General features: G+C 39.9%; 1 protein-coding gene across 2 annotated transcripts; it reads left to right on the top strand.

The window, feature by feature from the left end:
- Positions 1–52: 52 nt before the first annotated feature.
- On the top strand, positions 53–27,522 carry FBF1 (Fas binding factor 1). Of its 2 annotated transcripts, none has more exons than XM_067463799.1 (30): positions 53–72; positions 2,134–2,262; positions 3,229–3,256; positions 3,453–3,494; positions 4,478–4,559; positions 5,060–5,120; positions 5,459–5,509; positions 5,615–5,756; positions 7,066–7,149; positions 7,772–7,891; positions 8,084–8,231; positions 9,446–9,579; positions 10,285–10,384; positions 10,477–10,914; positions 11,757–11,834; positions 12,362–12,459; positions 12,928–12,986; positions 14,585–14,740; positions 15,543–15,643; positions 17,096–17,302; positions 17,416–17,523; positions 17,909–18,048; positions 18,380–18,498; positions 18,870–18,992; positions 21,015–21,200; positions 21,852–22,028; positions 24,668–24,805; positions 25,767–25,908; positions 26,439–26,569; positions 27,251–27,522. In XM_067463799.1, the coding sequence occupies exons 2-30, from the start codon at positions 2,260–2,262 to the stop codon at positions 27,332–27,334; spliced, it is 3,480 nt and encodes a 1,159-aa protein (XP_067319900.1). In that variant the 5' UTR covers positions 53–72; positions 2,134–2,259; the 3' UTR covers positions 27,335–27,522. The 2 variants fall into 2 exon arrangements, with proteins under 2 accessions (XP_067319900.1, XP_060620632.2); XM_060764649.2 differs by lacking the exon at positions 53–72 and adding an exon at positions 82–188.
- The last annotated feature ends 277 nt before the right edge of the window (positions 27,523–27,799 follow it).

Here is a 27,799-nt window from a genome sequence, read left to right as displayed (position 1 = left end):
ACGCTCTAATAAGGGGCACACTTCCGGGGGAAGGCCACGCGCTGCTTCCGGTTAAGGTGCTGTCCACAGAAAGTAAGTATGCGGCGGCCTCACAGTGGCTGGCGTAGGAACTCCATTTCCCAAGATGCTCTGGGGCCAAGCGGGCGCCCCGAATCTCTCCCCCTCCAGCGCTGGCGGTATCCGCTCGGGTGAGGCGCGCTCTCCCGGCTGTGGCGGGGCCAGGAAAGGCGGGAGGGTTCTCGCCAGAGGAAGGGGAGCTGTTTCCTTTAGGGTCGAAGGGGAGTTTATTCTCTCTCTCTCTCTCTCTCTGCTGGGCAGTGCAAGCAATGGAGGCCTGGCTACTATGGCAACTGGAGTTGTGAGGCTATTTCGTGTGGAGGCAGGCGTCCAGGCTTCCTCCTCCGCAGAGCTGCAGCCACACTGCTGAGTGAATGCAGCTGGACGCCACTTTAACCGCTATGGCTCCGTGCTATGGACTCCTGGGAGTTGTAGTTTGGGCAGGCCCCGGTACTGCCTGGAAAGGAAGGGCAAAGGGCTTGTAAAACCATAACTCCCAGGGCTCCATGGCATTGAGTCATGGTAGTGAAAGTAGGGTCAAGCCGCATTCGTCCAGCAGTGTAGTAGTAAGAGTAAGTTACTCAAATAAGTAAAGGTAAAGGTTTTCCCCTGACGTTAAGTCCAGTCGTGTCCAACTCGGGGTTGTGTTCATCTCCATTTCTAAGCCGGAGAGCCGGCATTGTCCGTAGACACCTCTAAGGTCATGTGGCCAGCATGACAGCCGGGAGCACGGTTACTTTCCCACCGGACCAGTACCTGTTGATCAATTCACATTTGCATGTTTTCGAGCTGCTAAGCTGGCAGAAGCTGGGCCTAACAACAGGAGCTCATGCCACTCCCTAGATTCAAACCTGTGACCTTTTGGTCAGCAAGTTCAGCAGCTCAGCAGTTTAACCCACTGTGCCACCGGGGGCTCCCTTACTCAAATAACACAGCCCAAATGGGAAGGGGCCATATGCGCGCACACTATGCCCAGACTGGAGTTGAGTGTGGCCGGTCACCGCTCACCACTTATAGAATCATAGAGTTGCAAGAGACCACATGGCCCATCCAGTTCAACTCCCTGTCATGCAGGAAAGGCACAATTAAAGCACCCCCATCAGATGTCTATCCAGCTTCTGTTTAAAAATTTCCAAGGAAGGAGCTTAACCTCATTCCAAGGCATAAAGTTTTGTGCTGAATTAAGAGTACTTTGTCATTTCATTTGGTGGGCCGGTGGGAAGGATCAGGCTTTGGTACACATTCATGGTGTTGGTTTGATGCCAGTCATTTTTATTACAGAGAGTTCAGGTACACCTACTCTGTAGATTTAATGCAGTATGACACCACTTAAATTGCCATGGCTCAATGCTGTGGACTCATGGGAGTCATAGTTTGACAAGGTCTTTAGCCTTCTCTACTGAATAGTGCTAGTGCCTAACAAACTACAACTCGCAGGGTTCCATAGCATTCAGCCATGGCAGTTAAAGTGGCGTCAAACTGCGTTAATTCTATATGATGTACCCTTCATTTACTGGCATGACCAGAGTAATGCTTCTCTTACCTAGTTTGCGAGCCAAAAGGAAGAATTGTCTTAAAGTGGTCTAGAAACCTTTGGGGCTAAAAATGAGAGTAAAATGCTTTCAGTAGATAGGATCATATAATAATAGAGCTGGAAAAAGCCACTTGGGTCATGTAGTCCATCTATCATGCAGGAAAACACAATGAATTGCTGTTGGAAGTGATAGTTTCTGGCCAGTAATTATCAATGAGTTTCTATAAGGTTCCTAAGGTGGGGGTGGGATTTGTACCCAGTGCGTACAAATATGGTGTCGTACCAGTCCCATTGGACAAGCACACTGGAAGTCCTTCACATCAGATTGCTTGAGAGACACTGTTTTGTTCAAACTGCATCAAGTTGAATAGCACCGGGCAATACACATCTTAATTTTAAATCTTCTTTATAGGATTGTTGTAAAACTAAAAGGCTGCTCTGAGATGCTTTTTTATGTCAACAAAATCTGTTTCCTGTTTTATCAGCTTAGAAGGGAAAATGAAAATAAATTACCAATATTATTTTACAATTCACTGTTTTAGGCGAGGAAGACTAAATTTAATGTATACGGGGCTGGACTCACCAATACAGGTGTAAAGATGAAAAATGTCTGAAGAAGAAAGTACAAAACAAAGAAGGATACAGTCTTTTCAACTGGATGCTATAGTATGGTAATGAAAGTATAACTATCTCACAAAATTGAAAAAAAAATCTGTTTCTGGTTTGAAATTATTATTTCCTGTTTAATTGTGCAGTCTTACTTTGCAAGTAATAGTTGTACTCCAGAAACTTTGTTTTTGTGGCTGCCACAAACTGTGTTGAATTGGTTGAGACTCTGGACCTCTTCATACAAGGCATTTTTGCCCCGTTTTGCCGCTTTTATGTGCAGCGTAGATGGGGCGTGCCAACACACAATAAATAGCAGGCCCTTCCCACATTCTTCCCCTTTTTGCTGAAAGATGCTTTCTCCTCCCCTTTTTGCCGTGTGATGACAGATAGGGTGGCAGGGCAATGTTGCATTGCTGCACTTTCTGCTCTTTCTGTCATCTGCTGAGGGGAGGGAAAGGGTGCCAGCACACCCTGTTCTGCCTCCACTGTGTGATGAGGAGAGGAAGGAGATGCACAGGGCACCACGGGATGACCTGCACACCTTCCCTTTCATGGTGCTACGACACAGTCCAAAAGAGTTGTGTGAAAAAGTCATCTATGAGTTTCATTGAAAATGTTCAGCAAAATGTGCTGCGGGATGTCTCACAAGAACAAAGTTTTTGCAGTTTAATAAACTTTTTCCATATTTTTTAAATAATAGAACCAATTGAAAATGATATTTATAACCCAGGAACAAAGATCATGTTATATAGTGTAATTAGTCCATTTATTTTACAAAAGTTTATTGATATTCATATTATGTGCTTATATTCTGAAGTTTAAATTATTTCTAATGTATTCCAATAACCTTGAAGTTAGCAAGCAATTGACGCAAGTCCTATAATAGAAGGGAAACCCTCTGGCTGGCTACCACCTCTTAGTACCTGAATTTTTTTGTGTTTCCTCTGATGCAGGTTAGGCAGGCTTTTATGCAGGTTATGACTGCTTTTATCTTATTTAATAAAGTATCTGTTCTTTTCTTCCTTTAGGCAGCAAAATCGAGGAAAGGACTAAAAAGTAAGTGTGCTTATATTTACACATTCGATGATGTTTCATAGGTTGACCTAGTAGATAACACAGTCCAATTCTGCCCTCCCAGGCCCTGAAACTCTTGCCATTATGACAGCCGTAACTCACTCTCTCTCATTCTTGTAGTCGTCTATCTTAAATATATGCAGTCTTTTAACAGCTGTAAACTCATTGTGTCTTATAGGTTCCATTGATGATGTTCTTGGTGATCTCCTTGGAGATGATGGTAAATTGCAAAGATTCTAAAAATCTTATTGGAACTTGCCTTTCAGTCAATATCTTCAAGCAGGGCTCTTCTTTTTCTGCATTCTCCCACAAACATCAGAGTTTGGGCAGATGGCTATTAAAAATATGAGTCTTTTACCACATTATGCTCCAGTTGGGCAATTTCCTGCACTACCAAAAGGTTCATGATGGACATGTTATTATTTTAGGTGTGAGGTAAAATCATGCTGTTCACCCAGGCTTATAACACTTGCTGTATTCACACTGAATGCTAATGCATAACTTTTCTTGACATACGTGTGCAGAAAGCAGCCTATTGAAATCAGTTACACGTTCACAGATTTCTGGCATATACTCACATGGAAATTTGGAATTGTGGTTTAAAATAACTTAGTGTTGGCCTTCTAAGCAACTAGTTACTTTCTTTTAAAATCACACTCCATGATCAGTATGTAATAATCCAGGAATTTGATAAAACAAAATTGAATTGTTTTGATTCCTCTTATCGTCTCTCCCACAAAGGAGGAAGATGCATGCAAATCCAAAACTTTCAATTTTCAATTTATAATTATGTGTACACACTCTTATTATATGGTTTTATTCTTGCTGTCATTATTCCATGAGCTGTCAGATTAATATGTAGTATTGGCTTTAATTTTCCAAGCTATTTTAAGAGAAATAAGAATTAAATGTTTTCCAAAATATTTTTTATTGCTGTGTCCTTTTTTATGGAAAAGCAATGGAGTGTTGAGTCCTGATTTGATGTTAGAGGAGCCAGGGTAATTAATACCTTCAGTATTCAGACTTACCCATGTTTCCCTCTGAACTGTTACCTTTATGCATAGTGTGTTCTGCCCCTCTTTTGTTTGATGTGACTGTCATCACACATGAGGGGACTCCTACGATTATAAGCTTTATAATAGAATTGTATGAGCAAGTAATGTATCCTACATTCTGATTACTAAAATAAGCTCTGTTTCCTAGATGACATCCCCCTCAAAACTGGTAAATCTGCTTCATTTGGTAGAGAACGTGCCAGAGGAAGCACCTTGCAGATGAGCAAAAAGTGAGTCTTGACATTGCTGATTCTGCCTGTAGCACATTCAGGGCCTAATATTAATGGTGCTCTAGGACCTGTTTAAGCATTCCTCCTGTTAGTATTCTTCCACAACCATACATGTTGAATACCCCTTACCTGAAAACTCTAAATACTATATATATTCATGTATAAGTCTAAAAGATTTAGTCAAAAATTGACCCAAAACTGCTTGGTCAGCTTATCCACGGGTCAATATAAATACTATACCTTAACTTCCAGTCCCAGGCATTTCATATCAGCGATACTCAATGTATATATAGCTTTCCTGTTTCAGTGCTATTTCATAAGTAGAGTTCCTACTGCTATTTCTTCAAACAGAAGTAAACTTCGATATCCTCCAAATTTAGTCAAAACATCTAAGTAATTTGGAAAGAGTTTTCATCAAATCTGTGAAATGTTGCATTTGGGAATAGGGGGCATGGTAGGGAGGATTGTGCATCCTGAGCTTTTTGTTTGTTGTTTTTCAGGGGGCTTCTGGATGATGATTTCTTCAGCAAAATAGCTCTTGAAGAGGAGGCTAATGCAGAGGTAAGACTATGTAGAAGTCACTTAATATTTTACATATTAAATAGATGTGGTTTCCATTGATACTATTTAAAATTATGGCTGAAAATATGTATAGGAAACAAACATATCATAAATTCTGCTGCGTACAACCAAGTTATCATACTAGGCAGTTCCCCTGATGCTTTTTTTTTTTTTTTTTTGTGAGACCCAGTATTTGCGTGTCTCTAGACCAATGATGTTAAGGTTGGTAGTACTAGGACTGTCTTTCTTGGATCAAGTAACAGACTGATAGATTGTTTTAAATGCCCAACAGTATACAAACCATGTATGTGAACATTTCTTTGTGTATGTATTTATAGGATCCCGATATCTCAGATGTGGACCCAGATGCGCTGCTCGAGACCTTGAAGGTAAATGGAAAACAGTTCTAATAATGTGAAAATAATTGTTTTGCTTTACTTTGCCATTTGTGGAGAAAATCATTCTGCTCAGAAAACATTTTTTTTCCATGACAGGATATGGATGACATGGAAGCTGATCTTCTGGGCATAAAGAAAGCAAATTCTGAACCTGTTCAAAAACCTGCAAAGAATGTAACAAATTCTCAGCCTTCCGAGCTAGCCAAATCTGCTAAAAAAACAACAATCACTGAAAAAGGCAAGGCTGCTTTCCTTTTGTATGACTATCCTATGTCTTAAGATGAAAGTGCACGCTATTTCAAGATCCTTTTTACTCAAGTATATTCATGTGGCTCTTATCTGGGTGGGACCAGATTGAATGGAGGATGTTAGAAAACACTAAGTACCTTTCTTGTCATCTTCTTAATAGATTTTTTGTTATACGTAAAAAGTCAGAAGATGTAGTGGTCATTGGGGCCAAATTAAGAAATGCTTCAATTCTCTATTATATTGCCAAAAGATTGTTACATGAAAGAAAAAAATGTGGTAGTTTTTGGATGCATTTTGAAGATGTCTCTTAAAATAGGTTTTTTTTTTTTTGTAATTTATTTACCTTGTGTATAAATGTGGACATGTGAAGCTCTCATAAAATTCAGTGAGGCAAAGGAGTAGCATAATCATAATCTCATCTAAGACTGCTCATGGATCTGCCATGGATCCTTCTCTCTTAAACGTAAACACAAGCCATAGATAAAAGACAGGGAAAGATTTATGTCCCATTCACTGGGACATATAGATCCTGACATGGCTCATACCCATTTGTTTACTCCAGAGTCAATAATTTTATATAGCTGTGTTGAAGGGGTTGAATGCATGCAGCCATTACAGTGCAAACAATATTGTAGTGGTGCATACCTGTGATTAAATGCTGCATCTCATTGACTTAGAGCTAATTCACATTACCCACATTGTCTTGGAAATAATATAAACTGCTCTGAACTCCTTGGAGCAGTGGTTGGGACAGTGGATCTCACGTGACCTGCAACTAATGTTTCCATGCAAAATTTCCACATCTCATTGACCTCTTTTGAAAACCCGTACACACATTTTTTTCAGCAAAACAATTATCAGGCAAAATGCCTCAAAATGTCACCAAGAATTTGCTTAATATAGCCCTCCCCCAAAATGCACCTTTCTGTGCCCCAGAAGAGCTGGAAGTCACAACCAGTTGTTCCTTTTAGCCAAAATGTGGTGGTGTGGCCTGTTGTGGGTGCACAGGGATAGAAATCTGCCTCCTGCAGTTGCCCACCCCAGCCTTGGAGGATGAATGCTCAAATCTGACATGATCCTCTCCAGCCTTTAGAAAAGAGCCAAATTGTGCCATTGAGTTGAGTTTAGGAGATATGTTGCTTCTGCAGGATCATCTCCAAACTATGAATTCTTTATAAAGCCATTTTCACCTGATGCTCTTGAGCCATTTCTAACCAGAAATATTTATCTTTAACATTGACTTGAGGCAGAGATGCTTTGAACATGATTTTAAAAATATTAATGATCTATCCATACAGGAAACTTTGCAAGTGAAATAAACCAGAAACCAAATTCTACTCCCACTGCTTCCCGGCAGCTTAAACCAAAGTTATCCTTTGAAGGTAATATTTTATTGCTGATATGAGACATGGTGTGCATGTGTGTAGATTTAATTCTAGAACATTTAAAACTCTCCAAGGCTTGGTTCCAGACAATTTGGGGGGGGGGGGGGACATATTCCTCCTATGCTATAAGATTTGCATGTGAGGGCTTTCTCTGTGTCCTACCACCATCCCAGGCTCTTTTGATGAGAACATGAGATACAGTCTTCTCAATAGTTGCTCCCAAGGTATAAAACTCCTTTTACCAGAAGGTCCAGTTGGCCTCCTCTGTGCTATCTTTCTGCTGGCAGATGAAGATCTGTTTAAGGGATGTTTTCATTTTTGGTGTTTGTGACACATAAAGCTTTTAGTGGTGGGGCTGAGTAGTTCCTTACAAAATTAACACGGTTTTTAATGTATGTTTAGTATAATTGCATTTTAACTTTTGCTTGAACTCCTGTTATTTCTTCAGTAACTAAGTAAGAATAGTGATGCAGTCCATCAACTTATTAGCAAATACTTTGTTTTTCACCCTCCAGTCCTGTAGCACTTTAAAGATTTATGACATGAGTTCTTTCCTTGAAAATGATTATTCATATTCCTAGTGACCATTTCTTTCTAAGTGTATGTCTTTTTTCCTCAGATATGGATGACCCCTTGGCTGGACTTTTGTCTGACGAAGAAGAGGGCATACTGAAGAAAGCACAATCCTCTGCCACTAAAAATGCTCCAGAAAAGAATACTGGAACTGTTAAAGAAAAAGGTACTGTTGGTATATCTTTCAGACTAATTTGGCTTCTGTGGGATAAATGCAGTATGGCTCCTGTATGCACAGGACCTGTACTCATGCTTTTACTTAGTTGCATGCAAGAAAAAATGACCTCTCTAGGAATTTTCTAGTTCATGTTTTTTTTACTATGACTGTAGAATCAGACTGTTCCATGTCATTTATCAGGTTTATCTACAGCTCTTTCCCACGCTGTTGCCCCTGAGCGGAAAAGAGATGAATTAACATTTGAAGATGATGAGGACGATCTCATGAATGCCCTGGGGTTTGGTGACCACCCAAAGGCAGAACTGAAATCAGGCAGAAAGAGTGCAGAGTAAGCAACTATGTTTTACTAAAAAGGCAGTGAGTGACGTTGAAGGGGGATAATGGCATTACTTGAAGTAGAATTCCTTCATATTTGGGATGCGGTAAACTAAGAGTAGCAATTCATGCTGCAGTTTGGATTACACCATAACTATTATTATAATATGATGATGATGATGATGAATTTATTACCTGCCTCTCCCTGCAACATCATTGAAACAAGAGATAAAACTCTATTAAAAGATATACAACAAGATACCCAGAGTTAAAAATAAAAGTTAAAATCCACTGATGATGTGCAGATTACAATTCAGCACTTAAAATTGACTGGGAAGGCCTACCAAAAGAGATGGGTCTTCAATTATTTATTTATTTATTTATTTATTTATTTATTATTATTATTTATTGACTTCATTTATATACTGCTTTTCTCGCCCCGGGGGGGGGGGGGGGGGCTCAAAGTGGTGTACATCAAGTAATGGCAAGATTCAATGCCAACATATATACAAAACCAAAGCGTAATAACTAAAACGGTAACATATAACTATAAATTAAACCATTAAAATCATATTAAACATAGAAAATAAACAGACATTTAAACAATTAAAACATGGAATTAAAAACATCTTAATATAAAAGTAAAATTACTGTGTCTTAAATTCCAAATCCAAATCTCTTCCAGCAGTTTGTTCCACACTCTTGGGCAGCTGATGAAAAGGTACTCGGGGTTACAGTTGCCAGTTGGGTTCTTGCAGGCTGCTGTAGACACCCAGAGGATGTCTACAGCAGGGGTGGGGTGGATATCATTAGTTGTTAAAGAACACATAACTTTTTTGTTGAACACTGTGCATATGGTGCAACTCATGCACAGTCCTGTGTACAATTCTGGTCACTATTTCACAAACAAGACATGGAAAAGCTGGTGAAAGTTCTGAAAGAGGAAACCAAAATGATGAAGGGATTGGAGTGATTCCTCTATGTTCATGTTAGGAGTAGAAAGCTAAAAGAAAGTGTTTAACATTGCAACTTAGTAATGACAAGGCCACAACTATGACAGGAATAATAACACAGTATATACATGGCTGGAGTAAATTTGGCTGCAGTTTTACTTGCTTGAGTTGATGTGTCTTAGTGCAACATAGAGCCATGGATGCAAGCCTTGTTTGGCCCATCTACCAACCAGTGAATTAAGTTCTTGATAAAGATTGAATTCCTCGTTGGCAGAAAGGAGCCTCGCCCAGCTCGATCCATGCTAGATGAACTGCTGGGACAAGGAACTGCAAAGACACTCCCGGAGAGACCCAGCACAGGAGAACAAAAGGAGTTCAAACTGGATAAGAAATACCAAAAGCAAACAGGCAAGTACTACAGAGTGGCAACTGATCCCTCCTTGTTTCCCCTATTCACTCAGGAACCCTATTTTGTCCTTGCTTTGAATCCTCAGAGACATTCTAATAGAAAGATCCCAGGCTCAATCCTTATCGACTTTATTTCTTTTCTTTTTAACTATTTTAAAAAGAAAAATACTTGTATTATCCCAGATGATATTTTATTATTAGGTCTATTTTTCACACTTGCTCCCTTTTTCTGAATTTGCTTTAGAGGAATGAGAAATCAATGGCCTTACAGATCATGTGGGAATTTCCTGTTCCCATGAGATCCGTCCAACATGTCCAGTTATCAAGGATGGTAGGAGAAGTAGTACGTTAATAATAATGATGATGTTATTGATGATGACGATAAACTTTATTTATATATCTCGCCCCCTCTCCAAAAGAAGAATTTGGGGTTTTGCCCTGGGCACAATGTGTTTTAAATCCTGCCAAAAAAGGACTCGAGGCGGCTTACAACAAATAAATGTTAAAAGAGAATATATAACGACAAAATCAGAAAACATCGCAACTAACTAATCATAATAAAACACACAGATTAAATTTGGCAGGATTTAAAACACATTGTGCCCAGGGCAAAACCCCAAATTCTTCACTTGTGTTCTAAAGCAAGGTTAGACTAGGCTGTACATTTCAATAGCTTGAGAACTCAGTGGTGTTGCCCATATACAGATAAGGAAGCCATTTTGGGAGATGAGTTCACTTTTGGAGCCTACCAACCAACTGTGGCATCTGCTCCAGAAGGACGGCAATCAAGGCGGCAATCTGTCAGGTAATAATAGACACGCTAGCCACAAAACATGACATTTTCTCCCACAAGGCTGCCTCTATAATTTTACTACCTCTCTCTGTTTCCTGTTGTAGGTTTTCCTCAGAGAACCTCAGTGAGCTAAAAACAGACCAAAGATCCAAACCTTCCACCCCGGCATCTGGCAGCCCAGTACGCAGCAAGAGTGGTGGTGACTGGTTGGGGCTGAAAGATGAAGATTTTGACTTGCCTCCACCCTCACCAGCAAAGGAATCTAGTAAGAGCATCGTAAGAGCATCCTCACTGGATGTGCCGCCTGGGTCTTCTGAGATTCAGCATCCGCCTCCCTCCAATCAGCTCCCTTCCCGAACCAAACCAGCTCCTGAAGCAGCAACACTGAAGCCTGAGCCCGTTGAAGATGATGCTGACAGCTGGCTGAGCAATGTTTTAACTCAAAAGAAATCCCGCATGCAGGAGAAAGTGAAGGAAAAGAAACCAAGACCTTCTGAATCTCAGATACATGGAGAGGAGGAGAATCCCATTGCTCTTACCATGTAAGATCCATTTTGGCACTTGACTTTTTATGTTCTGTGAGTGGCAGTTACTCCTGTTGTGATTTGCTGAATATTTTTTGTGTTATAAATGTATTGCATATATTAATATGCAGACGCAGTCCCTGAGTTACAGGTATCTTACTTACAAACAACTCTTTGTTAAGAACTGGGGTGAGACAACAGGAATTAAGAGTAATCAACCCCTAGGAAGTGAAATTCACTCCTGGAAGAGTTATCATGGGGAAAAGGTGTCTCCACTGAAGCTTTATCACCAATTCTTGTTTCACAACAAGCCAAATTTTTAAAAACCCAATTCACACAGGGACAGAAAGTGAGATGAGATCTTCTGAACAGGGGCCCAGACAGCAGAAGAAACATGGATAGCATAGGGAAGGTGTTAACCCTTTCTTATGCTATCCAAAGCCTGCATGTGGGTGTTGTGTGTGTGTGTGTGTGTGTGTGTGTGTGTCTGGAGTTACACTTAAAAATGTACCTGTTCTGACTTACAAACAAATTCAACTTAAGAACAAACCTACAGAACCTATCTTGTTCATAATTAGGGAACTGCTTGTAGATTGCTTGCAAGCACCCAAATGGTAATACATTCAAAGAATAATCCTGTTAGGGTATCACACATTGACTGTACCTTGAGAAAAAACCTTGTGGGCTGATACGAAGCTAAATATTTTGGACTTTCTGACAATAGTTTTGCTTGAACATTATAATGCTTGCAGATTGAAATCTGGTTGTATACATCTTAAAAGCATTTCATGTAGCTTCTAAATATATAAATATTATAAATAAAATTAATACATTTTCTTTTTGTTTGTTTTTTTAATCAGTCAGCATACTCCATCCGACCAGAGATATCAGCCATCTGTTTCTCCCATGGACAGACCTACCAGACTAGAAGAAACTAGGTAAGAACTTGTTTCTGTGCTTTCCATAGGCAACTGGTTAAACATGATTAAAAAAACCCCGGATGCTAAACTCCGTAGTTGATTTGATCCAGCAAGACTCCCTCAGGGTTTCCCCTTCATTCAACTAAGCAAAGCAGAAGCCTCAGGCAGCAGATGCTGGTAGGTGGTCAGAAGATGTTGAAGGGTGGGACTGTGTGTGTTGCGTAGTAGTGCCTCTACATTGGAAGATGCTGTTCCTTTCTCAGTGTGTTTCAGAAGTACCACACATTGCACCTGTTTTTAGCCAGGCTTGATCTTGTGACAGTGAGTTTTCCAGCCCACAGGCTTTTTTCTTCTTTGGTGGAGAGGAAGATGTGCTCTATTCTATGGCACCATGGTGCTCTCATGCCTGAAACCAAAGGGTTATTGCCTAAAAGTTGTTATGCCTTGACATTATATTTTTAACCAGATTGCAGGTTTATATTTATACCAGAATATGCATTTCTCAGTTGAATGCTTTTCTAACTACGAATATCTCTTCTTTGAAGAACTTCCACATCTTGGTTAAAATCTCAAGAACAAATGACTCCTGCTTTTCCATCCAATCTCAGGAAAGGGACTCCCTTTGGAGACTCCAATGCTACAGGTGAGATTCAAGGTCCATTTCCAAAGTGGTTCCGTCACTGATTACTTCAGTAACTTTTGGGAAACAGTGTTTACTTGTATGAGTAAACAACAAAATTGTATACATTGTTTTCACTAAAACAGCAAATAGCAGAAACATTTAAAACTTGGGCACCAAATGGTTGAAGACTGCTGGATTCTGTTCCAAATAGGAAAACAGCTTATTTCCATTCCTGGCGATGTCCACATCTCTTTGCTTTCTAGCCCATTTTCCTTAAAGGTTCTGCTATACACCTTGAATTGTAGCAGAATCTTCTATAGCTGGAAAATTAGTATGGTACTTCTCTCTATATATTTGTCATGAGCAGTTTGTGCCTCCTCTTCACTGTAGAGATCAATACAAATGCAGAAAGGAGACCTGCTACTCATTCTTTTCTGTAAACTCATAAATCACTGGCTATCTCTGATACCTACATTTATTGCATTCTAGCACCTGCAGCATTTTTGCAAGAACAACAAGAGGCCTTTAGGATTCCTATGCACTCTCAGGTATTGTGGGAAAATGATATGTTAAAGATTCAAGGAAGGTAAAAGGGAGGAATATATGAGTATTTTTTAACATGCACATATATGTCTCTAGAGCAGTGGTTCTCAAAGTGTGCTCCACAAAGACCTTTGGCTCCACAAAGCATACTGAGAGGCTCCGCAGTTTCTTCCTCCTTCTCCAAGTTTTCCTTCCTCTTTCCTGCTCCTTCCCCTTCCCCTACCTCCCTTGCCACCCAGATGCTTTCCCCCTCGCCTTCCTTACTTCCAAAACCCCTTTTCCGTCTCACTACTTGGGGGCGCTTTGATTGTGTTTTTCCTTCATGGCAGAAGGGAGTTGAACTGGATGGCCCTTGGGGTATTCCACTGAAATACTGTTAGGTTTATGTTGATGAAAATTGTTCTTCAGTTTAAATAATTGTTTTGTTCTTCCTTCTTTCTTTCTTTCTTTCTTTCTTTTTTTTTTTTTTTGCACTACAAATGAGATATGTGCAGTGTGCATTGGAATTTATTCATGTTTTTTTCAATAAGCTCACACCAACACTATCCATCTGTCACTGACCCGCCTGTCTGTCAATTTTTTTAAAAAAATGCATGAAAAATTTTGCCCATGTCTGATATATATACATTATATATAAAGTAATACATAATACAGGGTTAGTCAAAATGCATAGGCCAATAAGCCATTGGCCATTGGCCTATGCATTTTGGCCTATGCATTTTGACTAACCCTGTATATAAACATTTCTCCACAAGACTCCACAAGAAAGTTTTGTTTCAGAAAGGGCTCTGCAGCTGAAAAGGTTTGAGAGCCCCTGCTCTATTAACAGAACTCTTCTCATTGTGCATGGATTTAAAAAGAAATGTTAATCCAGAAAACTACATAGCCCTCTAATTACTGGATCTTGATTCTGGAGCAGCCATGAACTATGCAAAGGACTCTGGAATACTGTTTGTGCCTGATCTTCCCTTATTTCTGTTTTTAGGATATAAATGAGGCTTCTCAATTTGCATGTACTCAAAACATTTGGAAGGTATCCCAGATATTAGTATGTAGTTCAGCATCCATTGCGTGAAAATCTCTTGATCTGAAATATCTACATTGAGCTGTCCTTACATCCAAGATGTTGTTGTTGTCTGGAATATAACATGAAGCATTGAAATTCTATACTGTTCTTTGTAAGTTCAGGGTTTGCCAAAAGGAAATACAATTTTTTTTCTCATACTTGTGCATTTCTACAACATGAACTTGGAACCAGCAACCAGTTTTGTTTTCCCACTGTATTTGTATAGGCAGGGTGGCAAACAACACAAATACCACAATAAAGTGCAATACATTAGGTCTTGGGTCATTTCACAATTGGTGACAAGAGCTGTCTTTGAATTTTGTCACATATGCCAGTTAAATCATAAAGGTATTTGCTATACTTTATTTTCCATTTTGCAATGTCTTTCCGCTGTTCTCTCAACCACAGACTACCACACGTCTGAGGATTACAAAGCACATATCCCTTCACTTGTGAACTCATTTTTGAACTTTCTCAAAAATTGCTCTCCAAGCTAAAAATGTCTTTCATTTCTGTCCCTACCCATCCCTTTTTCAGCTGCTACACTCAGAGCCCCATTCACTGAGCTCCCCAAATACCAATGAGTATGAAAAAAGGCTAGCAGGTGTGCAGTTGCAGCTGCGAGAGAGCCTGGCAGGCTATCAGGCAGAACTGCTGAATGCACAGACTCGCCTCACTGAGCTAGAAGGCCAGGTAAGTTCATCACACCTGTGCCTGAGATCAAAAAGATTCTCCTTATGAAAGCTTTATCCCCTCTGCTGAAACTGAACATTACTCTCTAGCTTAGTGGTTCTCAACCTGTGGGTCCCCAGGTGTTGTGGCCTGAAACTCCCATAAATCCCAGCCAGTTTACCAGCTGTTTGGATTTCTGGGAGTTGAAGGCCAAAGCATCTGGGGAACCACAGTTTGAGAACCACTACTATAGCTTAAAGAAGATCTACACACAAGAGAGAAGTGTTAGCAAGAGAGTAGTGTTAGCAAAGTGCAAACCATCTTTAGGGGACCTTCTCACCCCCAAAAAAGAACAGCAACAAACAAACAAAAACCCCACTCTGTAAACTATGAGGATTCTGGGGTGGAGAGTGGGAGGAATTGAGTGGATTATCCATAGCAGAGCCAGGTAATAACTCTGCCTGAAACCCTGGAGAGCCATCCCTGCTGACCAAAGGACCAGGAGAACCAGGAGTCAGCTTTAGTATAAGGCAGGTTCCTGTGTCTTCTGTATGTTTCAGTTATTACAAGAAGAGATTGATTAACTAATTGTTTATAATAGCTACTTCCCAGCTGTCTTAACTGCTGAAGCACGTTTTAAAAAAGTGTTCTTCCTATAATATTTGAGCATTCCTGCATCAAAGCCAAGTGGACATTTAGCCTGGCTTAGAAGAACCATCATCTCTAGCATCATTTTAATGTCCTTGTGCATACTGTGTCACAGCTGATTTTTGACATTTTTAAAAGAAACATTTCCAAAACAAAGTTTTAAAAATACCTTAAGGTAAGGCGTCTGGAGCTGGAGAAGAGTCAGCAGAAACTGTTATTGGAGAGTCTTCAGCAACGTCATCAAGAGGACTTGGAACTCATTGAGAAAGCTCACAGGTAATTGTGGTTATGAGGGAATATGCTGTTTACATTGTACCTTTAGAAATATACATATATTGCAAGTAGTATGGGAAACTTAGTCATTATCCCTAAGGACTTCTGTGGATACTAGTCCCTCAGACTATACCACCAGCATAATCTCTTTGACTACAGTGTTCCCTCACTTATCGCGGGGGTTCCATTCCAGGACCACCCGCAATAAGTGAAAATCCATGAAGTAGGGACACCATATTAATTATAATATTTATACATTATTTTATATATTTTATACATTATTTTCTTACCTGTGCCTCCTTACCTGCCTCCTGGCCCATCCCAAGGGTACCTGCCTGCCTCCCTGGCCTCCGCACAGCCTCCAGAGCCATGCAGGCAGCAGCAGGCCAGGGAAGCAGGCCTTCCCCGCCGTACCTCAGGCCATCGCACTTTGAATTTGTTTTAATGGATTTTAACTGTGATTTTTTTAAAATACTGCTTATATGTAATTGTTTTAATGTTTACATACTTGTATATTTTAAATTGTATGCTAATGCTTTTATGTCAAGCTGCTTTGAGTCTCCTTCGGGAGAGATAAAGCAACGTATAAATATAAATATAAATATTATTATTATTATTAAAAACCACAGCAGCCCCTAACTGGATCTTAAACACCTTCATTTTAAAAGCCTGTCTGAATAAAAAAAAGTTTTAGCCTGCCGCTAGAAGGGCAACAGGGAGGGGGCCCTTCTGACTTCCCTGGGCAGAGAGTTCCAGAGTGGAGGGGCAGCCACCGAGAAGGAAGGTCCTCTCTCTTGTTCACACCAATCGAGCTTGTTAAAACAGAGGGCAGTGATAAAAGAGAAAGACCACATTCTAGATGGATAGACTCTTATCAGAGAAACCATGGCCTCAAGTCTAACCAAGGCTGTTGGTGACAGGGTGACTTCAAAGTCTCTCATTCATACTCACCATAAGTCAAAGTTGACTTGGAAGGCTGCTAAGAACAAAAAAAGTTTGAATCTGTTGTTGTTGTGTGCCGCCAAGTCATTTCAGCTTACAGCAACACAGGGTTTCTTGGGCTGAGAGTACATTACATGCACAAGGTCACCCAGTGGATATTGATGGTTGAGCAGGGAATCAAACCCTGTTCTCCAAAGTCATATTCCAGAATTCAAACCAATACATCACACTGGTTCTCTGTTTGGACCTTTAGGAATATTAAAAGGTGAGGTAGGAGGGAATGTGATAGAGGTTTGTAGAAATATCTGTACAGAAAAGAGATTGGATTGGAAGCCATGTGAAGACTTGGAAGTAGAGTAGACCAGAAATGCACTCTTAAATCCTATTGACTGCAGGCACCCAAACACATGTTCATAGATAATGATAAAAAAAGGGCAGAAAGGAGGACCCAGTGAGCCCTATTTGCAAAGTCTAAGCCATTAAGGAACTGTTTGGGCCTTTGTTGGGGGGTAGGAACCGTGTGAAAGTGATTGAGGACTCATACCACCAACGTGAGGAGCGCCTCCAGCAAGAGAACCAAGAGTTGACACAGCAGTATTTGTCTCAGTGCCAGAATGCGGAGCAGACCAAATCAGAGCTTCTAGCCCAGCATCAGCGCCGACTCACAGAGCTAGAGCAAGAGAAGGCCAAGGAGCTCAATCGACTTCAGGAGCTTCAGCGGTAGGCAGTTAAAATGGGTGTGGGCGTGTGTGTGTTAGTCAAGGAACGTGCTCTTTTTATTCAAGTCCCTAAGTATAGATATATTCCCCACCCCACCTCTTTTTGGTGGTTAGGATATCCATTCTGGAAATGCGCAAAGACCACGAAGAACAACTACAACGACTGAAACGGCTGAAGTCTCAGGAGATCGACGCAGTGACCAGTGCTACCTCCTACACCAGGTAATCTCTGCTGTTCATTCGTGATTCCAAGGAAGCAAAAAGAAGAAGAGTCAGCACTAGGGAAAATTAAGAGTACAATTGGGGGAAATTAATTATTGTGTCTAATGTCCTAACAGTGAAAGGCTGAATATCCAGAGTTAGGATGCTGCTCCCTCTAATCGGCAAGAATGATGCAGACCTTTAAAAACTGTCATCTAGTGGGGAAAGCCTCTGGTAAAGCCAATTCTTGGTGAATTTGTATCTAGAAGGATTCAGCTAATATCCTTACTACAGCTTAATTGTCTTCTGTTTCATACTCTTAGATAGTGTGCATGGTAAACAAAAGTTTGAGACACAAATGGGTGCAACCTGTGGACCAACATGAAGCTCCTTTTGCTCTCTGCAGGTCTTTGAATGGCATCATTGACCAGATGGAAAAGTTTTCAAGCAACCTGAATGATCTTGCAAACAAAGTAGAGGCCACTCACCACACCACGCACCAAGGACTTGAGATTGGGGCACGCCAGCGGGATGAACAGCTAAGAGGTACAATGAGGCACAGAGGTGTCCTGGTCTTTCTCATGCTTTTAGGCACTTTGAGTTTGTTTTGGGTTTTTTTTTTTGTCTAATATGACTTGCTGTCATATTGCCACATATTTATCTGTATATATCACAGGTAGGCAAGGATGGGAGATTAGGAGCTGTGTTATCCCCAGGAGACCTACCACTACATACCCCACCCCAAGAAACAAATGAAATGTCTCAGTGAGACTGAACTCTCAGAAGCCACTGGCCTATCACTCGTTTGGAGCTCTTGGTCTAGATTTTAAAATATATATGGTAATTCCTCCTTCCCCTCTCAATTTCCACCTGAAAGTTTTACAAGACCGTCTGGCCCGGCAGCAGAGAGATATGGAAGATGAGCGAGGGCGACTGCAAGAGGTCATCTCTAAAATGGAGGCCAGGTTAAACGAGCAGACTCGCCTTCTGGAGCAGGTGAGCTAATGTGAGAATAGCACCTGGTTCTAAAGTATGTTTGCTTTTTTACGTAACTGACTGGAATAAAATATATTTGTGCTTTTTCTAGAGTAATGAATAAATAAAGAAAACAAGAAAAAGTAAATTGATAATTGATTAGGGATATAAGGAGTAATTTCTAATTATTGCTGCCTGTATAATGTGGTGTTGCAACCATTTATATTCCAGATGTGAGTGGGCTGGCTTTCCCCAATTATCACCTGTTCAATAATGCTAGAATAGTATCAGGTCTTTACCATTCCTGCTTGCCTTACTCAACTGCATTTGATTTTTTGCCTCATTGAGGGATAAGACTTTCTCTCATTTAACGCATGTTTTTCTGCCTCAAGGAACGCTGGAGAGTAACCACAGAACAATCCAAAGTGGAATCGTTGCAACACTCTCTGGAGGAGCAGAGGAGGGCCATGACCCAGCAGCTGGCCATGGAGAGGGAGGAACTGGAAAGGGCAAAGGTTAAAAGGATTCACTTGAGTACATTGAATGTTCTCAGCATGCTGTAATTGCTACATCCAATACAAAGCTGCAAGTTGGGACTAGAGGGAAATATTTGTATGGTCAGGCCCCCATTTCTGCAGAGGATATGTTTCTGGCCAAACCATGGATATGTGAAGGCACGGATATGACCAAATGCCATTAAATTATCTAATTTCTAGTCTCAGAATACTATATAGTTGCGTCGGAAGACCTAGAGAATTCTAGACAGGTATCCTCCCTAGAAATTTGCCATGTCCTTTAACTTATCTCTTGATTTCAGTGGGAAGCATAACAGAATTGCCTGGAAGACCTAGTAAATTCATAGTGAGGCCACTCTTCCCCTGGTGTGATATATAGATTCCATAGTTACAGAGGTCTTACAGTGTGTGTATCTGTATGTGTGTGCATGTATCTATATATGTATATCTATATTTAGTTATAGAAATGGTGAGAAATATAAATTATAGCAATGGTTCCCTCAGCCATTAATGAACACATTCATCCTTTGAATTTTTCATCTATGAATTTGTCTTGTAAATTTAATAAGATTTTATCACTTTAATGTTTCTTGTATGAAATGAGTAGGGGGTAATTTCATCTCCTCCTTCAACTCCTCATTGCATCTTCCAAACACACTCCAGAGTCCAGAGCATGAGGAGAGGAAGGGAGATGCTGAATAGTGTGAACAGAATCTGTTGAGAAGATATTGATTGCCATCTGTTTTGTCATTGCTCTTTTTTAGAAGAGAGAAAACTATTTTTGGTTGCCAGGGGTATTTTTTCAGTTGGATTTTACAATAGGGATGGCTGATGGAAGACAAAGTACTATGAGCAAGGATTATGGACGAATGGAATCATGCACTTTATGTTTTTAATCTGTTTGTTGTTTTATTTGTTTAACTGTTTTTAATTGTTTTTAGTTGATGGGATATGTTTTATTGTTATGTTTTTAAAGGGCATTGAATCTTCCAGAGTTGTAAGCCGCCTTGAGTCCCCAAAAGGGTGAGAAAGGCGGGGTATAAATGAAGCAAATAAATAAATAAAATATTTGGGCAAAATTGTTTCTAAATTAAATCCATATCAGTGTTTTCAATAATCCTGTGTGGTTTTCTGTGGATGATTTTATTTTGATATTAACTTCACTTTATAGTTTGATTGCTTGAATGATTGCTTTTTTTTTCTTGGAAACTGCCCTGAGTCCCATTGGGGAGATAGGGCAATCTATAAATAAAGTTATTATTATTATTATTATTATTATTATTATTATTCTCTTGTGAAGTTTCAAGGTTTTTGCAATTATTGTTCTTCTGTTATGGGATTTGACGTTTGTCTAGTGCACTCCACAGAGAGAATAAGATATTGGCAGTTTCCAGCATTCTTTGATTGTTGAACAAGGATTCTGGAAAACTAAGGTTCAAGTCTACATCAAAACCGGGAAACCCACTGATGACCTCATCACACTAGAGAATGAATCCACTTTAAATCCGGTTTCAGCCTCCTGCAGAATTCTGGGGCTTGTAGTTTAGGGAGGAGCCTAAAACAGCCTCACTAAATTACAAACCCTAGAATTCTACAGGAGGCAGAAACCAGATTTAAAGGACTGGCAATCATGGACAGTGAAGTTGGATTGTGATTTTAATTAAGAGATGCACTGGTCTGTATTGGTGGCCCAATACTGTATACTGTATATGTATGTGTTTTATATTTTTAATCGGAATTATTGTTGTTTTAAATGTTGTAAACCGCAATGAGTCGCCGTTCTAGGCTGAGATATTAGCGGTATACAAGTGTACCAAATAATAAATAAATAGTGTGATGAAGTAGTGAGTCACCTTAAGCGAGTCACATTCTCTCAGCCTAAGGAGAATGCAAGAGTAGCCTTTTGCCAAGGAAGCCCTCTGATAAGGTTGCCATTAGTTGGAGTCCCCTTCTAAGCACCTAATGACAGCAATTAAAATGCAAGAAATAAATGGTTCTCTGTGTCATCTTACTTGTTTTTAGAATTCTTTGCTTGAGGAACAGAAATCAGTCATGCAGAAATGTGCCGAAGAGCGTCGTAAACTTGCTGCAGAATGGTCAGAGCTCCACATCCAGCAAAGACTGATCAAGGAGCGCGCAGAGCGGGAGGTTGACAGGGCTCTGCAGATGGACTGTCAGAGAGAAGGAGCCATCATGAGTTTTGCAAAGGTAAAAAAAAACTTCATCAGGAGATACTCAGCTCTGGAACTTTTGTCTTTCAGTGTCTTCACTCAGTGCTTTAACTTATGAGTATTTCATTTATAAAATAAAATATAAGAATATAAGAGTCAGGTTGGGAGGGAGGGAACAACAGGAGATAGTGTAAAAAACTATTTGAAAACTTTAGCAGCAGCCCTTTCCCCTGTAGAAGCTAATCAAAATAAAACTGCATTGATTATGTGTACATCTAGAGACTGATATCATTATAAATAATCCCTTCTGCTATTTTCTTGTACTAGTGTGCCTATATAAAGAGGGGAATGCAATATAGACATTCAAAACAATTATAAACCTAACTAAATATTAACTAAATAATATTTTCCTTTAGCATTACATTCTAGCTGAGCTTCACATAGCTTGAAAATAATGAACTATAAATAAAATTGTTAACAGAACTTGTTTATTTGTTGCTGTTAACAAGGGTTACATTAAAAATATCGAATAAGAAGAAATTGCATAAAATCTTTTGATTTACCTTTGAAAGTTAAAGGGGAATTTTTAGTGGCATTATATTTAGTATGTCTATTTCAATAGAAAGCTTTGGGGCTGCCTTGTATCCTGTTCACAGAAGTATGACATCTCTGAGTTTCCTTTTATTAGGAACAAGCAGACTTGAAAATCAAAGCCAGTGAGTTGCGAGCCAAAGAGGAGCACTTGGCTAGAGACAGAGAGGTTCTGGAGCAAGAAAAGCAGGCACTAAGACTAGAAAAGGAAAGAGTCAATGCAGCCGCTCTGCACATCAAACAGAGGACAGCTGAAATTGACAGTATGAGCAAGGTAAGAAAACTACCTTTCTGCCCGATATATTTCTGCTCTCTTCATGTCTGGAAAAAGAACGAGAATAAGTCATATGAGTCAGATAATGAACTTACGTTCTGAAGGTCTGGCTTCTAGGCCTGGATATACAAACAAATCTTATTCATCTTTCTTTAAATCGAGGGGAGGGAATATGTAGCCTCCCCAGAGTTGCTGGACTACATCTCCCACTACCCCTCACTGTTTGGACTTGCAGTTCAAAAACAATTGGAAGTCCCCAAGTTCCCTGCTCCAGCTCTAAATCATGAACATTTTCAGGCCTATTTTCCTTACTTTTGCAAGGAAGACAGTTGAATTTATTTGTGTGGCCATGTAGTCCTTAGAATGCATGTTTGCTGTTCAGGTTTATTTGTTTTATTTATTTATTTACAGCATTTATATGCCGCTCTTCTCACCCTGAAGGGGACTCAGCGGCTTACAATACATATTTTCATACAGTATATAATATTATTAGCATAGTACAATATCTGTGCTGGTACGGCTGTGCCAGGAGCTCCCACTTTATTTGCTTGCAGTCCAAGGCTTCAAGGGTTTCTGCAGACAGGTGGCTTCCTTTGGTTGCAGTGATAGGGCAAGTCACCTGTCCATCATCGTTAAGTTTTGGTTCCGCCCCTTGCTCAGGGCAATTGGGAAGGGAAGGGAGCAATTTTTTAGTTAGTCTCAGCAAGGAAAGCTATGTACAGGACGTGTGCAAGCTTCCCCTGTACAAAAGCTTTAACTTTTAAGAATTTCCAGGGAAGCATCCCCAAAGCTTTGAAGACTTTCCGGGGGAGAACAGCCCTAAAGACCAAAGAACTCCAGCTGGAAAATATCTAAACCTTTGCTGGTAGGTCCACTCAGTGCTTCGAGACGCAGTTCGACCCGGTAGCGGAGCCCACATCAGTAAGGGTTAGATTACAGTCAGCCTGGGAGAAGTTAAAAAGGGTTTTTTTTTTTCATTTAAAGTAAAGAAGAAGTTATTGAAGACAGTTGCCTGTCCTTCGTGAGCAAGATTAGGAAGTCACCAATTGCATAAAGCCTGGAAGCATTTGTTTAGCTTTACTGAAGACAAGAGAAGTTTCTGTTTGATTGTTCATTGATAAAAGACTTTGTTATACTTCACAAACCATCTAAAGGTCATTTATGGTGGAAAACCTCAGAAAACTTCTCTTTGGGGCCCCTGGCTTCCCGCTGGGCAAAGGTTGCACGTCCTATTCTAAAGGAAATTCTTTACAGGCCCAGCACGCAACAGAACAATATCAGTATTATATATTACTATATTGCACTGTACCATTATATTGCAATATTATTAGTAATATTACATGTAATGTGAATATATAATTATAATTATAATATTGTATTATTATGACTAGTATTATATTGTATTACATTATAATATTATAATAATTATATGTATATATATAATATTATATTATATTATTAGTAAAGGTTTAGTTTTATTGTTGCAAAGAACAGATCTATTGAATCTACTTAATGTAAAACCTTACAGTCATAAGATACACTTTTTGTTATGAAGTTGGAGTTGATGAGAGAGAATGTAGATAAATACTTGAATAATAAATATCTTTAAAATGTTACTTTAAAAGTTGGAGAATATGTGGTGTGAATTGTGCGCCAAGAGTAAATCAAAGAAGAAGGCAGCATTTGAAGGATAACTTTGAGGACAGAAGCAGTTAGGGAAAAATGGTTAGAGATGGGAGTAGTAGCCCCAATGAAATTAAGAAGGAAAACCATTAACTTTTGGGTTTCTTGGCCAAGCATCAGATAGTTGCCATATGTCCTTTAACTTCAGAGAATAATATAATTAACCATTCTAATTGAAAGTAGTTATCTTTGGTTACTTCCTCATTAGGGCCACTTAGTGTTGTTGAGGAATTGCTCATCCACTCACAGCAATAAGTTATTCCACATCACATGGCACATAATTTAGTATTGTGTTCATGTGCAATATCAGCCCCCTCACCCACTGTTTTAATATCCACTGTTTCACTTAGCAGTGTTCCAAAAATATTTCCTCACCCCCCAAGTGTTTGAGGACTTTTAGATCACGATTCTATCCCAAATATTGTCAAAATATAAAGTTCATTATTATCAATTGTCTCCGGTACCTAAAGGGGGTCTTGGAATATATCCCTCACAGATACTGGGGCCGTCCTGAGGTATTTGGAAATCATCAGCACTGTTCCATAACCTGACTTCATAGACTGCTTTGGAGAAAGACCATATTTCCTGATTTAGAAGTTAGGGGAAGGTGTAGTTTTAAAAACCTGGATACTTTGTCAAAGCTAGTATGTGAGAAGCAAAGAAAGGAATGGGAACATCACATAAGGGCATGAAATTTGTGGCCAGTCTGAAAAACCAACGTTTTGAAAAAACATGATCACAACAGCCCTGAAATTTTGTAAAAATGAGCATTGTGTTCCAACTTTCCAAAATCTGTGGTGAAATAATGTTTCTGCAGTGAGGAGAAGGTGCTTTACACATGCATTTGCTCCTTGAGGTTCCAGGTTGAACCCTGGGGTGTAAAACAGGTTCTGGGTCAAAGCCCCAGGGGGCTGTAATTGAAGCTAAGCCCTGATTCTGTTTCCTGTTCTCCACAGCTCTCCTCTCAGAAGTATGAAGAGGGGGAGAGAGCCCTCCTGGAGGCACAGAAGGTAGAATCAGAGCATCAAGCAAGACTGCATGCAATACAGCAGCAGATGGAGCGAGTCAAGCAACAGGAGGAACATTTGCATCAGGTGACCTTTTGAAGATGATACATGAAATATCAATGCCATTTTTGCTCATTGCAGTTCCTAATACTTAGATAATCCATCTGAGAAAGAATGATAATAAGGAGAACTGAGAGAGCCCGTGTAGTGTCAGGATTTGAGCATTGACTGTGACTCTACAAACCAGGGCTCGAATCCCCACTCAGCTGTGCAAACCCACTGGGTGATCCTTGTGTTCTCAGCCTTAGAGGAGGGCAAAGGCAAACCCCCGTTAGACAAATTTTCCTAGAAAATCCTGCAATAGATTCACCTCAGAATTGCCATTAGATGGAAAAGACTTGAAGGCTCAGAACAAAAAAGGAGTATTGAAAAGTTTGAGTTCTGCATGACCTGTTATGCAACCATAAACTAGACTGCTGGTTTCAAGTGTAGTAGAAGATCACCAAAGTTGCAGTGGAATTAATTTGGCTTGCGGGCCTTGAAGTAGAAAGGATGCTATCTTATCCTATGCCTCAAGTGGCAAAATTTCTTCATCCAACACTTTTCAATACCAGTGCCTTGAAGCTGAAGGCACTCTGTAGAGTTAGTATTAGAACCATGTTGATAAGCTTCTGCCAATTTACAACCTCTAAGACAGGGACTATTATAGTAGCTGCAATCTCTGAACTGTTTGCAAGAACAGACTGAAGAGAACATTACAGTACAATATGTCCAAATAGGTGTTGAGATTAGAAAGACATGGGTAATTGTAGCCAAACTGATTTTCCAAGGAGGGACACAGCTATGGTATCAGGAGCATCACATTTTAAAATGCTCTTGGTTGCAGCTAGCATTTGTTTGTTAGCAGAGACATGATAGTAATTTGGTAACTTGGAAGCATCTAGAATCTACTAGTTACAGCACATCTGATTGGGATCAAATTGCTGCAAGGTAGAAGTTTCATAGAGTCTCCTAAAATGTTTCCCTTTCTCTTGTTGAACTGGCTCAGGAACGCCTCAGTTTGACTCACCAGAGGAGACAGCTTGAACAGCTGCGGATGGGACTCCCAGCCAATAATCCACTAGTGTTCCAGAGTTTGCTTCAGATGCCATTGTCAGGAGTTCAGTCCAACACAATCTCCAACATGAACTGTAAGTAGCTTCAGAACCGCTAATAACCCCCTTAGGAGAGTTGAAAAAGAGAATAAGAGTAATCGTTCAGTGCCCTGAAAGCTTTCTCCCTTTACACAAAAAGCACAACACTTATTTTAAAGATAGGGAGGAAAGTACACCAATAAATAATTCTTCTATAGAGATATTTTAAAATTCATTATTTACTTTTGTCAGTGTTCTTCCCTTTTTGACCTTAGCAAAGCCCACAAATATTCTTAAGTAGCCCTGTAGCAAAAGAAGACATCAAACCACAGCTGTACTTGGTTACTGGAATGTACAATTTATTGGTTGTATGGCTGATTTGATCCAGAAAGGTCCTTTCACATAAGTGTAGATAATAGAATTTTGCAAAGCCACATTCCTAGCATCTGATTCAGAGGACTGAGGTCAAAACACACATGGAGACAAGTAAAAGCTTTGTCTTTCATTTTCCAGTAGACAGCACACCTGTAATATCTGTGTACGTAATCTTTGCCATGTTCCTACAGCAAAGCCTATTTTCTTCTCAGATATGTCTGTTCCTGTGAATGATCTTCCTAAAGTAAACCCTGGCAAACCTGGAGGCTCCCAGGCTGTCTCAAAATCAGGACCACCAGATCTGTATGCCAAACTGGTGCTGCATAAGCTTACAGCTGAACGGGTAAGAGTGGAAGGACAGGACTCCATACCATCCTGAACATTGTTTACTTTTAAGAAGCTACAAAGACAGGTCTGGTTAGATGGGAGACTACCAAGAGATATCAGGTATCTCCAGTCCTGGTTAGGAAGGAACCCTTCTGAATCCCTGACAGTACAAGGGGACTTCCATGTTCCTATCCATCTGTTGACCTTCTATGGATTGGAACATCCCATCATCAGTACTCTTTTCTTTTTGTCCCCTGAGTGCTAGTCAGCTTTCATCTTGTATTTAACTTAGTTTTTGTTCTGACACATATTCCTCTGGGGGAGAGCTGTGCTTAGCTACCAGAGTTTGCATGAGCTACAGATTAATATCCATTTGGGTCTCCTGTGAACTCAAGGCAGTGCACAGACATTTCTTTCTCTGTACTGTAACCCTGTAAGGTTGCTCAAGATGAGAGAGTGAGTGACTAAGGCAAGATCAGCCAAGTGAATCTCATGGGCCAGAGGGGATTTTAAGCCTAGGTTTCCCATATTACAATTCAAATTCTAACCACTGCTTAATGGAACAGAAAAGAAGTAGCATTGTGGCTACTCAGTACCCAGGTGGGAGAGCCTTTTCATTCTTCCACCAAGGAACTCCTTGTTCATTGCAATTCTTTCTCATCACTTTTCTTTCCCTTTAAAAAACAAAATAAAACAGGATCACGACTTTTTGGAGGAAGAGCAGTTCTTCTTAGAAACCCTGAAGAAAGCTTCCTACAAGACTTCGTCTCAGTCAGCATGAAAGCAGGTGAATGCTGGAGGCAGGCTTGCCTGGATTGATGTTTTTTTTCAAACCAAGATGGATTGTCATTTCTGAATTGTCAAATAATTTAGATGGGAGGCAGTGAATTAAACATGCAAGTTGTCAAAACCTGTTGTGGTAGAAATTACATTTTGTTAAATAAATGTATTTTTAATATACCTGTTAAACTCTTGCTTTTGCCAGACTGCTATTATTTTTACATTTCTTTCACTAAAACTTTACTATTGCCAAGCTAAGAAGACCAATCATATTGTGTCATCACTCTAGGTCTTTTCCTCCCCTTTCAGTATGGACCCTTCAGGCTGCTGGTTAGCCAAAGCTGGTCACTGATATACATACAGTACAATCTTGTAAATGTCTTCTTAGAAATCATTTCCATCAAGTTGAGAGGGACTTACTCCCTTATACATGTAGTTCAGGTTTAAAAGCCAAGTTCTGGCCAAG

This window comes from Anolis sagrei, chromosome 2 (genome assembly GCF_037176765.1).
Source record: "Anolis sagrei isolate rAnoSag1 chromosome 2, rAnoSag1.mat, whole genome shotgun sequence".
In the NCBI taxonomy this organism is placed as follows: Eukaryota; Metazoa; Chordata; class Lepidosauria; order Squamata; family Dactyloidae; genus Anolis; species Anolis sagrei.
This window is presented reverse-complemented; position numbering and strand designations above follow the sequence as displayed.

Bases quoted from the DNA above. Each gene is read 5' to 3' on its own strand.
- FBF1 (XM_067463799.1), top strand. The intron at 7,892-8,083 runs GTACTGTTGGTA...GTCATTTATCAG, and splicing joins TGGAACTGTTAAAGAAAAAG to GTTTATCTACAGCTCTTTCC. The intron at 26,570-27,250 runs GTAAGAGTGGAA...AAAATAAAACAG, and splicing joins ATAAGCTTACAGCTGAACGG to GATCACGACTTTTTGGAGGA.